General features: G+C 40.2%; 2 protein-coding genes across 2 annotated transcripts in view; one reads left to right on the top strand and one right to left on the bottom strand.

Annotated features, from left to right (window-relative positions):
• LOC139656169 (E3 ubiquitin-protein ligase rnf213-alpha-like) overlaps positions 1-9,461 on the top strand; it is a 59,396-nt gene extending 49,935 nt beyond the window's left edge. Inside the window, 7 exon segments of the mRNA XM_071533672.1 lie at positions 34-214; positions 1,813-2,017; positions 2,430-2,507; positions 3,402-3,599; positions 4,917-5,006; positions 6,100-6,278; positions 7,658-9,461. Coding sequence (XP_071389773.1) covers positions 34-214; positions 1,813-2,017; positions 2,430-2,507; positions 3,402-3,599; positions 4,917-5,006; positions 6,100-6,278; positions 7,658-7,814 — 1,088 coding nt within the window. The 3' untranslated portion in view covers positions 7,815-9,461.
• An 883-nt stretch (positions 9,462-10,344) lies between these two features.
• Positions 10,345-14,912, bottom strand: lsm4 (LSM4 homolog, U6 small nuclear RNA and mRNA degradation associated). Its single transcript, XM_071533679.1, has 5 exons — positions 14,803-14,912; positions 13,878-13,919; positions 13,044-13,142; positions 12,724-12,907; positions 10,345-11,552 (listed from the first exon to the last, which is right to left on the bottom strand). The coding sequence occupies exons 1-5, from the start codon at positions 14,803-14,805 to the stop codon at positions 11,446-11,448; spliced, it is 435 nt and encodes a 144-aa protein (XP_071389780.1). The 5' UTR covers positions 14,806-14,912; the 3' UTR covers positions 10,345-11,445.
• Between the last annotated feature and the right edge of the window lie 1,876 nt (positions 14,913-16,788).

Genomic DNA, 16,788 nt, shown 5'->3' with positions numbered 1-16,788 from the left:
GAAATAAGGTCTTATTTCTTTTCCTGCCTGCAGGTGAGATGAAAATCCCGGAGGAGTTTTGCAGTGAGGATTTGGACCTGAGCAGCGACCTGCAGTACCTGCTGCCCCGGCGGCAGGGTCCGGGCCTGTGTGCCACGGCGCTGGTCAGCCACCTGGTGGCGCTACACAACGAACTGGTGTACGCTGTGGACAGCCACACCGGAGAGGACAGCAGGTACATCGCATACAAGGAGCTACATAGACAGCTCAGAAGTGTGTTCTTCAGTATCAGGATGCAAAATACTGTAGTAATAATATTGCTTTGTCGTTTGCTTTTTTGGCTTAAGAACATGGCTTTTTAGTCTTCATAGCTGCAATGTCTTGCAACGCTGGTCAGTCACTCGTAACACCAACTCTGTTGAACATTGATATAGGTCAACAACCCCCGCGGCATATACTGTATATTCATTTTGTGCTATGGGCCAGTAAACATCTTACTTATTGCTCCTTTAAAGGAATAGCTCACTCCAAAATGAAAATTCAGTCATCATCTACTCACCCCCATGCCAGTAGAAAATCATCAGTAAAAACATTTTTTAATCGATACAAGCTTCCCTTGGGTTTCCAGGTGAAGTAAGTTGCAGAGCTTTCCAAAACAACTGAAGTTGCTGGGGACCGTTTCAGACTTCAGGTCTTCAGAGTTAAAAAAAATAACGGAAAATAACCATAAAATGGCTCCATACCGCTCGTCCAGCATGATCCACGTCTCCTGAAGCCAACCGATCCCAAACTGACTTGAAAAGACCGACATTTACACCATTATTCAGCTGAAATCCCACTCTGTTGTTTTCAAAAAACGTCACGTGCGCACGCACCCTGGAAACTCCATAGGTAATACTACCGCAAATTACCAGAAACAACATTTCTGGTTTTGCCGTTTAGCCTTCAAAATAAAAGTGCAAGAATTTTAAATCGTTAGAAATACTGTTTTAAACCAGTTACTTTGTATTTAATCGTCAAATTCAATAAGTGAGCACCCATATTAATGTTTGACAGAACAGAGACTAAAGTGGTAGTCTCTGTTCTGTATGTATTCTGCACAGTGTAATACATGCAGCATTATAGTTAAAATGGCACATATTATGGTATTTTTCATTATTGTTATGACATCAAACATTGATATGGGTGCTCACTTATTGAATTTGTACGTGCCATAACATGTGCCATTTTAACTATAATGCTTCAGTTGTTTTGGAGAGCTCAGCAACTTTACCGGATTTTCTACTGGCATGGGTTAGTTAGTAGAGGATGACTGAATTTTCGTTTTTGGGTGAACTATTCCTTTAACAAGTTTATTTTTGCTTTGAACTTGCTTTGCACTTGTGCTTTTTAGGTGCTCAGGTAGAGGGGTGGGGGGTCTGCATGGTTAGTCTGAGTGAAACCACTTTGACTTCAGAAACTCCACCTGTTAACAGCAAAGTGCCGTGGTAGCAGAGTGTTTTTGGAACTCAGAGAACTCGCTGAACAAAATATTTAATCCAGTTGGTTGATGTTTGTTTGACTTCTGCCGTACTGCCTGGTGTACGAGCGCACACTAGATTTCCCTTCTGCAGGGCTCTGGTGCTCTGCGGCCTAAACAATACAGACCGTAATTCACCTAAAAAGTGCGCATTGCAAAAAGCATTACAGAGATAGAATGTCAAGAGATAGAACAAGTACATCACAAACACCAAGAAATAGGGCCAGAGCTTGTGTGTATGTATCTTAAAGAAAGTATTAAAGAAGTAAGAGTCCATATGTGAATTGTCTGGTCTCTGATCTCTAATGCTGCAGCAGTTACAAGGTGAGCGTGGCGGAGCTGACGGAGCTGCATGTGATCCGCTATGAGGTGGAGAAGGACCTGCTGCCTCTGGTTTTATCCAACTGCCAGTACAGCATGGAGCGCGGCCATGAGGCGATGTCAGAATACGACCTGCCCAGGATCCAGCAGCACATCCTCACCCGCTTCCTGCAGGGAAAACCCCTGATCACCCGCACAGTGAGTCCCCACGACTTAGTCTGATTAAAAGAGAGTGAGGTCGGGAGGGTTAACGGACATACGTGGGCTTTATATTCTGTAACAGCATGGACTGTGCACCAGCTTTGAAAGGAAAGGTGTTGGGAAGAAACCGGGAGAAACAGAGTAGCTAGCTTACTGAAATTGTTTAGATACTCAGTTTCCCATCATGCTTTGTGCTACACTGAGCACACCTACTTGGTTTTCATGGTGTTCATTATTTTACAGTGAGGTAGCACAACATATTCATAACTGATTCATAACATCTTATATTTGACTTGCAGTCCTTGTCGCAGTTGCTCCAGGTTGCTCTGGATTAAAACACCAGCTAAATGCCTGAAATGTGCATGAAATGCTCTGCCTGCATCATTCAAACCCACTGTGCTTTATTCAGGGTGTTCCTACTCTGGTCAGCACACTTGAGAGAGACTACGAAACCATTTTCAAAGCTGTTAAAGGAAAAGTGCCTCAGGTAAATTAATACACACTGTTTCCTTACCAGTTATAGTAAACATGATTCATAATTTTCTTTTTTCTCAGGTTTCTCTGAAATGTATTTTGTGTCACATGCAGTAAAACACATTGAAATATTACTCTGTAATATTTGTATTAGGACAGACAGTTGCAGTAACAAAGTTAATAGTTGGTCCTATAAATGCACAGTGACACATCCGGATTACACTGAAAACTATTATAGCATATTACAAGGCTTTCATTCCAATATACTGTGTATCCATTTTGGGGAAAAAATTCACCTGATTCTCATTGCTCAATATTTAAAGAACACAGATGATTACATAATTGAAAATGCTGCTAATTAATAAGCAAAATAATGCAGGGAGGGAAACTACTTGTAATGCAGAAAGTTAGAACATTTACTGAAGTTTGCGTTGTGTGTATAAGCCAGTGATAAGTGTTCCACAGCTTTCCAACATATTTTTTTATGCGATGTTAAGCTTGAATACATTTTCCTACTTTCTGCATTACAAGGTGTTTCTTTCCCTCCCTTACTTTGCTTAGTATTTTCACCAATTTGGGAACATTTCACTGTTTTTTACCTTTATACTATTTAGCTACTTTGTAAGTAAAATGCTCAAAATAGTTTATAACTTAAATAATATTCAATAGTCAGTTTTACTTTAATGCCAGGAACCATTTTGTCAGAGGACACTTTTTTTTCAAATAGCAGGTATCTCATGGAGGTAAACCCTTCATATATAGATACATTTAGGTTTAAACTGTATGATTTTACAGTTATGTACATGTATATAGTTCTATATAATTTTCTGTGAATATATATATGAAAATATGAAATTGTGTCCATTTACCAGTTTAGGCTTCACTGATGTTTGGTTCTTGCCCTCAGGAGCCTCTGTCCTCTCTGATCCGAAACGGCGTGTCCAGAGAGCTGGACTCCTGCAGCGAGGTGTGTGAGGCCCTCAAGGCCCTGGAGCTGCTGCTGGGCTTCCTCTCCATGACCGGCGGGAGTCCCGTGATGCCGCTGGTCAGTTACCTCCAGGACACGCTGAAGATGGCCGACCAGACCGACCCTCACATCCTGAAGGTGAAAATGTCCACAGCTTCTGTGTCTGGAGGGATTCTCAAGGTTCCTCAACGGGTCTGGAAAGTCTGGAAACTTTGACCTCCAGTGTGTGATCACCATAACAACCACCAATATGAACAAAATCAATTATTCTTCCTGAGAAGCATTGATTAATGCTTTATTCCCGTAATAGACCGTATCTTCATATAACCAACCTCAGTTTGATGGTGGTATGATGTGTACTATGAAATTATGTCATAGATTTTATGTCTAAAAAGTTGGTAAACTGACTGGTTGGTTTACGCTCCACTGCATCCCTGGTTATAGACCCACTGTCATTTCACATATATTTGTTGTTGTGAAGAATAATCTTCAGTGAGATGTGGCCCAGTTGACGGCCATATTCTTCAGCCATAATCAGCACACAGCATTTTCACCATTAAACAAAATCTTCTAATGTAGTCAACCAGTGGACAAATGAAATTAGGAGCGAAGTGACTGAGCTCTTATTTTGGCCGCAACCCAAATTTGTTGATTACTTTGAGGCTGCGTTCACAGCCAGCATGTTCTGGTCGGTTTATCTGAACTCTGCAGTGTTTCCTCCTTTAGTTGGTTGGTTTGTCCAGGTGAGAACGATGACCTTTGAACTCAGGTGGCACCAAACAACGGCACCGAGAGACTCAGTCCTCTATCAAGAGAACTGCAGTGTGGTTCATTAAATCCAACCAACAAGAAACCACGCCAAAACGAAAGGGGTTATGGGTAGAAGGAGACGGATGCGGTTCCTCATGTTTGGAAAGCCGAGCAGAACTAAATGAAGTCTGGACTGATGCTCATATTCTGCTGTTTCTTCATGTGTTCTTAACTGGTATGAACACCACAGAAGAAGAGACAGACAAGTCCATCATGTTAGATAAAGTTACAGGAACTGAAATCAGACTGGTTTTGATTTCTAACATGCAGGATGACAGGTCACCAAAACTCTGTCCAATAAACGAGCCGCTTGTGAGTCATGTGACTTTTGTTTACAAGCTCTGGTTGGCTTGTAATTCATCAGTTTAAACCTAAACAAACCAAATACAGAAATGCAACAAAGTGAACTTTTCCGCTCTGGTTCAGACCAGAGAAAAGCCACTGTAGGTTTTACAGAATGTGTTTTGGTTGCTTGTGTGTGTGTGTGTGTGTGTGTGTGTGTGTGTGTGTGTGTGTGTGTGTGTGTGTGTGTGTGTGTGTGTGTGTGTGTGTGTGTGTGTGTGTGTGTGTGTGTGTGTGTGTGTGTGTGTGTGTGTGTGTGTGTGTGTGTGGACCAGACTGCTGACTGTGCTGTTCTCTCTGCAGGCTCTGGGCCGCTGCAGTCTGAAACACTGTGTTTCTCTGTGGCAACTCCTGTCCTCCCTCAAGTCTGAAAGCATGCTGCATCTCAGGAGGGTAAGCCTTGTGATTTCCACCAGAGTACCAGAGGGGTTTTCTCTGATCTCATTCATGTCAAGAATCACTTCTGCAGAAATCATGAGCTGGGTGAATGCCAAATTAAGGCCAGTGAATGTAAAATCAGTTTGGTCTGGGCTCGAGTGTCATGTCCATCCAGATGTGCAAGTTCCCTCTCATGGACTTAATATCCAACTTCATCTCAGACAAAAAATAATCAGTACGCACCTTCAGAGATAGCCGTATTTAAAAATGCAGCTATTGGCAATAGAGCTGCAACGATTAATCAATTATTGTCAACTATTAAATTAATCGCCAACTATTTTGATAATCGATTAATCGGTTTGAGTATTTTTTTAAGAAAAATAAGTCAAAATTCTCTGATTCCAGCTTCTTAAATGTGAATATTTTCTGGTTTCTTTACTCCTCTATGACAGTAAACTGAATATCTGAGGAGGTCATCTTGGGCTTTGGAAAACACTGATCCACATTTTTCACCATTTTCTGACATTTTATAGACCAAACAACTAATCGATTAATCAAGAAAATAATCGACAGATTAATCGACAATGAAAATAATCGTTAGTTGCAGCCCTAATTGCCAAAATGGCAACAGTTATATTAGTTATGTTAAATTCAACTGAGGAATTGGAAATGGAATTTGGACTTGAACTGGAATTTCAAGAAGTGAATTTAATTTAATTAAATTCTGTGAAATTCCATGTTTTATTTGTTTTTTCTTTAGAAGAAGGGGCAAGCCGCACACTCGTAACTCCGATGCAGTAGTTTTATTTTATATTACGACTCGACGTTTCGGCACATGTTGCCTTCTTCAGCTGAAGAGGGCAACATGTGTCTTTGTGTGCGGCTTCCCTCTTCTTCTGATGTCTGCGCTGTAAGCCAGCGCCTCATCAATATACAGTAGGTTTGCATTTCCATCTCTTCTTTTTTGTTTTTTCTTACCACATATCTGAGATTACACGTAGTGTTTTATATTATCAATACTGAATATGATAAAATGTTAAAGGAACTTTACTTCGAATATAAGTTCCATCTGGGTGATATTTAGCATCCGCCTCTCTCTTTAATTCAGGATCCGTTCTCGGGGCATCCAGCTGCCTACCAGGAGCCGCTGACAGAGGAGGACAAGCAGCAGCTGAAGGGCTTCGTGTCCAAGGGGAACATGGACGTGTGGCTGCTTGAGATGCACGAGTTCCTCCTGTTGAGCCTGGGCAGCCCGCGGGCCGCCGACACCTACAGCCCGACCTGGAGGTAAAGCTGCCCAGCTGCTTCAGAGACACACATACTTATCGGTCTTTAGATCATACACACATTACAGGGAAAAGAAATGTAAATTATGTAAAAATGCAGCCGTCTTTTCAGCCTAAATCACAAAGTGTTTCTTCATCCCCACTGACTGAGCGGCTGTAGATTCTCCCTGTTTGTCCAAATTAAATGTTGCTGTCAGTTTGCTCACTGGTGGGAAATGGGAAGTGAGCACTTGTATGATGCTTAAATGCTGCAGGCTCAGTCGGGTTTAAAGGAATAGTTCACCCAAAAATGAAAATTCTGTCATCATCTCCTCCCCCTCATGCCAAATGAAACACAGGTGAAATGTGTTAGTCCATATAACACACAGGGAGGCTGCAGCACAACTTGGTAGCAGCCTTCTCCAAAACAACTGAAGTCAATGGGGACCTGTTCTTTAGAGCTCCAAAACAAAAACAGACAAACAATCACACTGTGAATAGAAAGACCTATACACCATTATTTGTTGCAGATCAATCAGCTGTAGTTCAGATTTGCACTAAATGATGGTGTAAATATACTGTAGGTCTTTTTGGAGCTCTGAAGAACTGGTCCCCACTGACTTCAGTTGTTTTGGAGAAGGCTGCTATGGAGTTGTGCTGCAGCCTCCCTGTGTGTTATATGGACAAACTTCACCTGTGTTTCAACTGGCATGAGGGGGAGGAGATGATGACAGCATTTTCATTTTTGGGTGAACTATTCCTTTAGTAAGCTTCAAGTAAACCTGCCACAGAGCAGGTTAGTTTGAGAACATATATTGCCATAGTAACTGATCTAGACTTAGTCTGATCTTGGTTTTTGGAACAGAAAATCACAGATTTATGTGAATTCTGAATCGACAGATCTGGATAAATTGCCAATCCTGCTTTCTGGAAAACCCCTCTGAACAGCAGCGGAGAAAGCTGGACTCACCAATTGGCTTGGGTGATGTCTAAAATTTAATCTTAAATATTGCGATATATGATATTATTGACATTTGTTAGATTTTTTTTACATAGAATTATTGAACAATATTGAAATTTGATCTTTACGGAAGAGGATTAGAGCCACATGTGAAAAATGTATTTGAGTTCTGAGTTTAAAGTCAGAATTCTGAGTTTAAAGTCAGAATTCTGACATTAAACTCAGAATTCTGAGATTAAAGTCAGAACTCAAATAAATTTTTCACACGTGGCCCTAATCCTCTTCCGTAGATCTTACTATTCAAGCATTGGAGGAAACAAATGGACATTTAGTTGAATTGGCTCATTCCTGCCATTTGCGGAAAAGGAAAAACAGGCTGGACCTGGCTAAGTCCAGAGTGTTGAGATTCACTCTGTCTTCTGTGTGTTTGTCCTGTTCAGTGTGAAGGAAGCTGTGTCCGCCTACATGGACCGTAAAGAAGCCGAGGTTCCTGCTGACGTGGAAGCCGCCTTCCCAGAAAGCATCCTGCTGTCTCAGATCGTGGAGACGTGGAAATACGCCGTGACCGCCAAACACGACTGGATGATGATGATGTGAGCCATCATTGAGATTAAAGCATCTGGGATTCATTCCTCATCATATGCTGTTAAAACCAAAGACGTCTGATTCTACCTTCTGATTATTGATTTTCCAGTAATGATTTTTATGAAAGATTTAAAAAAAAAAAAAGCACACCAGTACTGGATTGAAGAACCTTAATAAACCTGAATGCACAATACTTTGAAGGTACAATCAACGTTTCCAGTGAGCCTGCTGTGTTTTCACTGCCAGAAGAAAATAATCAAAATTATTGATGAGTTACTGCCAGACCTCATCTGAATATAACCTCTCCACAGGATCCACTCAGGAAAATACTCTGCGTGCCTATAATAACAGATAGTTGTTGTCTATTGACTTATTGGCTTATTCAGAACTCTGCAGCTCAACTTTTTACAAAAACAAGGAAGCGAGAGCAGATCACTTTGTTTTCAGCTACATTGCACTGGCTCCCAGTGTCCTTTAGAATTAATTTTTAAAGTTCTTTTACTTGTATACAAAGCTCTTAATGGCTTAGGACCGGCCTACATTACAGAATCCCTGCTGTTCTATATTCCATCAAGACCCTCAGGTCTTCTGCTGCTGGTTTGTTAGAAGTACAAAACCCCACTCAGAAGAAGATTGGGGATGCAGCCTTTTTTAACTCTGCTCCTAAACTGTGGAACAAAGAATATCAGAGAGGCTCTGTAAGCATTTTCAAATGACTGCTAAAAACTTCTCTTTTCAGCTTAGCTTTTACATAACCTTCGTTTTAACTGTTTAAATTGTGTTGTTTTATCATTTTATTTTACTTGATTTGATTCTTTTAAAGAACTTGCACATGAGTGAGCTATATGTGTGTGTATGGGGGGGTTGCTCTGACTAAGCTTGAATGTAGGAACTCAAAAGAGCTAGATGACAGAGCTTTACCCTGTATGATTCTCATCCATCTGTGGATGGTGAGGTTTTTGACCAAGAGGAGAATCTATGATCCTCGTCTGCCTTAGGCAGTGAGATCTGACATAAATATCAGATCAAGAGTAGAATCAGGAAGGACAGGGGAAAAGAAAATTAAAGAAAAACATATGGGTTCACTCACAATGTGCATCTAAAAGCCGGAGTCAAAGAGCGGATTTGATGTATGATTTGTTGTTATTTTATCTTTCTATTTTACTTGATTTGATTCTTTTAATGCAATGCATTTTGCTTGTTCTTTTATATGAATTTTACTTGTATCTGCCTTCTATTGATGTAAAGCACTTTGAGCTGTAGGTTGTGTGAAAGGTGCTTTACAAATAAATGTTATTTGTTTTGTTTTGTTTTTGCAGAAAAGGTTTATTTTACTGACTGGAAGTTATTCTATCTGCATGTATTTCTATGATATTCAAACAAGTAAAGAAAATTAGCAAATTGCCTACAGCTCAATAAAATGTACTCTCACAAGGAATAATGTTCAATAAAATCACTATAAAATTGTTGAGTTTTTGTGGAATTCGTTGGAGAATGTTGGTGGATTTGTGTTCATGTGAAGATAAATAAATAAATTCATCAGTTGTTAGAGCGTTATAGATTTACGTTAAATTCATGTTAAAAACAGCTACTAAAAGAATGCTTTGTTACAATGTGCAACTTTTCCAACATTAGCAATAAATAAAATGATCTACTCCACATTTGCAGTCTGTGTTCATATCTAAACCCTCTGAAATTATTTTTTCAACATGTTGGGTCATTTTGGGGCGTAAACCAGTTCTGTGTGCGTGTCTTATGGGCGGGGCCAGTGAGTTATTCTTACCATATAATGAGACTGAATTTTGCCTTTAAGCTCCTATACAGTGTGTACTTGTGCTGATCTGTGAATAAATTAACACACCAGCTGTCTTTTACACTTTTTCATCCAGTTCACTCTTTTTGGCCCAACAGCATGTAACATCATTTGTCCAACAGTCCAAAAGTCTATTTAAATCTGGATTCTCTACACATCTTGTGGATCACAGTGATCCTATCTGATCGTTTTTTGAAACTGACTCAAAATCATCAACATCAGATCTGATCTGTATGAGTCTGATCCAGATTAAGCTTCAAACAGCTGAGCCAAGAGCAGATTCATGAACTCCTGCGCACTAAAAAGAAAGATGGCCGAACAAACTAAAAACATTAATAACACTTTACAATAAGGGTCACTAAGTAAGTTAGTTAGTTAATGCTTAATAAGCATTAACTAACCCTTAATTAACAGTTAACTAATGTGTCTGGTAATCATTTACTAATGGTGTTCATGTTAACTAAGGTATTCATTTATACATTATTTAATAGTCATTTTTATAAACTATTAAATGTATAAATGTATACCTTAGTTAACATGAACACCATTAGTAAATTACACATTAGTTAACTGTTAATTAACTTAACTTAGTGACCCTTATTGTTAAGTGTTACCAAAACATTTTTTTTGATGTATATGAATAAATTATAAATATGGCCCACAACACTGAGAAGTCCCGTCTGGATTTAAATTTCCTTCTAACAGCAGAAGATCCGCTCTGAAAAACAACCACCGCTTTAACAAAAGTCGTTTTATTCTCATGTTCTCTTGTAAATAAATTACAACATTGTCTTTTGTTACAAAAATAAAATGAAACCCAACCAACACGAAACCTGTTGGACACGTCCGCTTCAGACGGAAAGAGTATGAGAAACTTATCGCACGTCGTACAAACCGGTTAACAAAAGTATTCTGGCGGCAGACTGCAGCTCAGACCGGATAAAACTCAACTGACAGAGAAAACAACATTTAAAAAACGTTCGTGGATCTGAAGCCGGACAGATCTGAGCTCCTTCTGATGAAAATGACTTGAGGAGACACAAGCTGGTAAGCAAACAAAAAAAAAAGACAGGTAACATTATAATAACCTTATTCCAGTGTACAAACCTATGGAAAAATATTTATATACACAATAATACTGAGTATATTCCTCCAAGTACAAAATGTATCAGGGAGAGTTTAGGTACTTCTAAGTACTTAATGTGCAGTATTATTGTGTACTAACAATCCTGTTCCATAGGTTAAAGTGATAATCCGCAACTTTTTATATAACTAAATTTCCATTTTGCTGCTCTCCATTATCGACTGCTATAACACAACAGTGATCCAACCTGGAAACTTTTCAGTGTCTGGTAGCTATTTTCACAGGAAGTGATGCGATTTACGTTTCCTGGTTTGTTTGGAATCAACAGAAGAAGAAGAACTGGGTAGTGAGCATGAGCAGCGATAGCCACCATGGCTGAACAGACAGAGAGAAGAGAAACTCAAACTGCATCAACAGAAAATCCAAGCTCCGCCCACACTGTTTGATTGACAGGTGATCTGTGGGAAGAGCAGTGCAGAAACACCACAGTGAGGCTGAGGGACAAAGATGGAGACTGAATTTAAAAACCAAAAGAGGAATGTTGCAGATTAGCACTCTGACACTCTGGAATAAAGCCACTGGAAAGAAAATGTTACCAAAAACTCTTACAGACAGAAATTGCTAAAAAAAAAATCCAGTGCAAAAGCACAACTTGTCTGTCCTCCTGCCAGTGAGACAGACAGACAGACACACAGACAGACAGACAGTCTGTCTGTCTGTAGCAGGGTGGAGGTCAGTCTGTCCTGTCAGTGCTGGTTCTTCATCCCCTGTTGTGGTTTTCCTGGTTTCTTGTCCGGCTGCTGCTGGCCTCGCCCGACGCCGGTCATCCCTCTGCCCCGCCCGCCAAACACTCCTGCGCGCACACACACACACACACACACACACACACACACACACACACACACACACACACACACACACACACACACACACACACACACACACACACACACACACACACACACACACACACACACACACACACACACACACAAGGAGCACATTAATGCAGTGCTCATTTAACACACACACATTGCATTACTGCTTCCAGTATTAAGTTAGCCAACTGTTCATATATTGTACAAAGATTCAGAGAGTTGAGAGGTTTGTTGAATTTGAAATCTCCTCCTTAACCAACAGATTGTCTTTACAAAGACGCATTTTTTGTCCAAATGGACGACATTCCAGGTTCACTTGGTAAATGTCTGCTAAGCATGGATGTAGAGGCTAACTGGCTGCAGCATCATGTGACTGAAGTGATGTCAGAGCGGCCGATACATCAGTCACTAGTGATTCGTTCAGGGAAAATCCCCCCCCACCCCCAACAGAAATCTCAGCTCTATAATGGAGTGGAACCAGATGGACGGTCTGAAGATCAGGAGGATAGTGAAGAGTCTGGCCCCTAAACGCCTGAATGAAGACTTTGACATTAGACCATTTCTGTGAATACATATCCTATGTGTCATCTCTCGAACAATAATATTGTCTCTCTGTATGCTATGTTGTCTCTTTTTTTGGAGTGTTCTGGTCTTATATATGGTGTTACATTCGCTTTTTCCCTTTGTCCAAATAATAAGATATATCTTTATTAATAGACAGAGGCACCTCTCATAGGTAGTATATATGATGGCTATCTAGCCTGAGTCCTTTATTGGAGTACAAACCATTGGGGGTACATGAATTGTATATTTCTTTTTTTGTACATTTTGTATATGTATATGTAGCCTATTAATCTATAAATTGCTGTGTATTTAAAAATTTGTGTAAATGTAAAATATCAATTCTAAGGTTTGCTACAAATTTATTGTCGGTAATTTACACCTGGTGTGTTATCTCATGTGATTTTGTAAACTATGGGTATTTAAGATGGCGACTCTCTCTCTGTATCAGAAGCAGACTGAGGAAGAGGCTTGTGCTCGAAACGTCACGCAGCAGAAAATAAAAGTCCTTTATACAGGAGCTATTTGGTGTGCGGATCTCTCTCTTTTCCACTCTGATAGTGAAGAGTCCCACACCGGTCTCACCTCGGCCGGCTCCTCCTCCTCTCCCTTTGCCCTGCTGCTTGTTCTGCTGCATGCCCCCCCGCCCGCGGCCCTTGGACACCACCTCCTCCTTCACCATGTCGATGATCTCGTCGGGGATTCGCAGGTACTTGATGGTGCTTCCTCTGATGTAGCACTCCGGCATCCTCCAGAACTTATCTCCGTCCTGCAGAGAGGCACACACACACACACACACACACACACACACACACACACAGCTACTGAGTCACAGGACAGAACGCTCGCCATACAGCGCCCAGAGGCATGCTGGGAAGTCCAGTGAAGGCAGAGCTCGGCTTTACCCTGGAGGTGCAGATGACTTCTCTCAGGTTGATGTTCATCCAGTTGTCACAGCTGACCAGGTGGCCGTTATACGTCTCTCCGTTCTTCAGCTCCACCAGCTGAGAGAGGGAGAGAGAGAGAGAGAGAGAGAGAGAGAGAGAGAGAGAGAGAGAGAGAGAGAAAATCCATGAAAACAGGACAATGCTCATTCAGATTTGCACATTCTAATGACATTTTTAAATTGTTGTTTACATTCTAGTGAGCCAATGGCATCGCGAGAAAGATTTGTGGTTCAGAAATAAACTAAACTAAATTCTGCACAGTCAGACTTTGTTGTCACTGAACTTTATTTTATTACATCGTATTGTGAACCCCATTTAGCATATTGAATTATGATATAAGTATATTGTCCCCAGGGCTGCAACTAACGATTATTTTCATTGTCGATTAATCTGTTGATTATTTTCTCGATTAATCGATTAGTTGTTTGGTCTGTAAAATGTCAGAAAATGGTGAAAAATGTGGATCAGTGTTTCCCAAAGCCCAAGATGACGTCCTCAAATGTCTTGTTTTGTCCACAACCCAAAGATATTCAGTTTACTGTCATAGAGGAGTAAAGAAACCAGAAAGTATTCACATTTAAGAAGCTGGAATCTGAGAATTTTGACTTATTTTTCTTAAAAAATTACTCAAACCGATTCATCGATTATCAAAATAGTTGGCGATTAATTTCATAGTTGACAACTAATCGATTAATCGTTGCAGCTCTCATTGTCCCATCCTTAGTATCTACCATGGAAGTATTATATAGGTTTCTACTAGTCAGCCTTGGAGAGGGGAGTTGAGGCTCTTACCATCGGGTGGTTCTGGGCAGTCTTCAGCAGAGACAGAGGGAGCTGCAGAGTGACAGAGAGAATCAGACAGCAGATCACACTTCATAAACAAACTACTGCTGTTAACCGACATCATCTAGTCAGCTCAAGTTAACCAGCATTGGGCTAACTAGTTCCTCCTGAGCAAGTTAAGTCCCCATACACTTTGTTCTGTCACACCAAACTCCATTCAAGAATCTGACACTAATGCTTTCTTGATTGTCCGCATACGTACACGCCTCGTACAGCATGATGTAAGAGCTTTAACGACCCGTTAGTGTCCACTGGTAAATTCGGCATACAACTGATCCACCCAACAGCACTTTATTTCAATAAAATCCTAACTTTTACACGTCACACACTGCTCGCTAACGGTACCGCCCACCACGGTGTATTTGGTGGGAATAAAGGGGCAACCGATTCAAACAATTGAGAAGGACGGGTGGCTTGGTGGAGTTAGTATATGCCGTATAGAGGGTCTCTACTAACGATTCGTGAAACATCTTTAGTCATGTTCTACCATGTAACGTTAGGTATTTTGCTAATAACTAAATTAACATTCAACTATTAGTAGTTGTTTTTTTATTAGAGTTTGGCGTAACGCTGACGTTCTCTCACGCCACAGTTATAGCTAGGTCGGGATTTACTTTTACCGACCTAAGCATCTGTCTAACATGTTAAATATATTTTGTTCCCGTGCTATCTGCAGTCTGAAGACATTTCACCACAACCACGTACAGTTGACGTTTAGTTTACAATAGCTAGCGTGGCTAACGCTATTAGCATTTGACGTTCGTGACCCAGCGCCGCGGCGCTGCTAATGGAGCTAGCTGGAGAGCAAGCACGCTAATATAATCACCCATTTGTCGAAAGCTGCTATGTCCATATAATATAGCTAAATACTCACCATTATGATGGTATCTCTTTTTATTGGTGTGTGACTTGCTTTCTTGGCCCGGTGCTGACTGACCCGCTTTGACAACCTACTCTGACTGTGAGGCTGCGCCAATCACATGCCGTTCTTCTTCTTCTTTAGTTTTGAGGCGGTTGACATCCAACTGAAAGGTCTGTTACTGCCACCTACTGGGCTGCAGTGTGGGTAGAGACTTGGAGGATCTAGACTCTTGAACTCTTAACTAAATTCTTTTTATTAATCCTGTTTCCCGTAAAAAACTAAAAAACATTACTGTGCTGCTATTTAGTGCCCCCCCCCCCCCTCCGTTAATTTGCGCAATTTTCTTTCCTTCAGTCTGTCCCTCTCATTCTGATACTGACTACAAAGCAGTAACACATGCTCTACTGTCTCCATAACCTGACATTCACCACACCTCCCTGAGTTTCCCTATCCTGTATAATGTTGAGTTTAAACCACTGTGACCTATTTGTAACCTTGTATTCACAGCTGTATTTCTGTTTTGCCCTCTTGTTTTACTGGATCTAACCTTCCCCTGGAGACTGTCCTGGTGCCTTCCCTTCTCTTCTCTCTCCCAGCTCTGCTGCCATCTCTTGATAATTTCTGCCCATATAAAAGCTTTAGCTTCTGATGTCACGGGACCCACAGACTGTAAAAAAAGAAAGATGGGACCTCAATCAGGTCTAGAGTCTCACTTTTTTGAAGTTGCTAACTCTGTCTACTCTTTTAATCTTAGGGATATCATCTGTTACTATGATAATCCAGATGATGGCGCTCTTGAATATCTGATTAATTTCATTAAGTGTTTTGATTGTGAATTGAACAGTGCACTACCATGAGCGGAACAAATAAATAAATAAATAAATAAATAAATTATCCTATATGCAAAGTTTTTTATTCACAAACAAATGTTTTCTAAATCTCTACCTAATATCTCACCTTTTCTCCTCGAACTGAATTCTCTACTTAAATCACTCAGTTTATTAAACAACAAAAAAAGTAATAAGCTATTGAAACATTATGGAACTTTTTTTCCCTGAAACATCTGACTAAATATGTTTATATTTGTGTATATGTGTACTCCTGTTTTTATTTTTAAGTAATTGTAATTTAAATTTTCCCTCTATGTTCCTCATATGCATTTGTGTCCTTAATCTGATCTATGTGTGCTGCTATTGTTTACCTGAATGTTTGTATATTATTCCTTTGTTAATAATTAAAAAAATTAAAAAAAAAAAAAGATGGGACCTCAACCTCCTCCACCCTTTCTTGCTTCAGTGACTGTTTGTTTGGCTGCAACATCAGCACATCGTTCCCCTGTGCGCTGGAGCCCAAATGAACTTGATCTTAATTCCTACTCTAATTATTTGTAACATTCATAACATTCATACACAATACTTACTAGTGCTGAGCTTGACTCAGAGCATATAAACACTTCCCTTGGTTGATTTCCTTCCACCCAATGCAAAGCTAACAATCAGATGCCCTATGACATTCATATTCTGTCCAATCACAGTCAGGTCTAGGATGTGAGGTTGGTTGTCGTGCCGGCTACTGAGAGAAAATCCACCCTGAACTAGAAATCACACAATTTTCTGGAGAGATAAATCTGTTTATTTTTGAGTGTCTGAACACACTATTCACATCTGGTGTCTGCTTTTCTTTCTTTTTGTTGATAGAAACCTACTGAAGTGTTGATACTGTGAAATGCTGTTTGGGTGAATTTTACATGAATAAGTCAGTACTGAAGTAGCCCTAAAACATCACTAGAAAACAGTCCAATACATTGAATGATCTGTATCATTACAGAACAGTTAATGCTGAAACCTTATGAACAATGGCAGCAGTGCTGTTCTGTGTATTTTCTACTGCTCAAATAATTATAGCACAAAAATATAACATCCCCATTTACATGATGACATCACAATTAGTTTCCACAACATATAAATGTGATTATTAGTTATGGTGTGAGCCACTCTA

This window comes from Centroberyx affinis, unplaced genomic scaffold (genome assembly GCF_046629955.1).
Source record: "Centroberyx affinis isolate AG114_WGS23_722 - 3 ecotype Tasmania unplaced genomic scaffold, CSIRO-AGI_Caff_v1 ptg002398l_1, whole genome shotgun sequence".
Taxonomy (NCBI): domain Eukaryota; kingdom Metazoa; phylum Chordata; class Actinopteri; order Beryciformes; family Berycidae; genus Centroberyx; species Centroberyx affinis.
The sequence above is the reverse complement of the archived record's forward strand: the minus strand, read 5'-3'. Positions and strand labels throughout refer to the sequence as shown.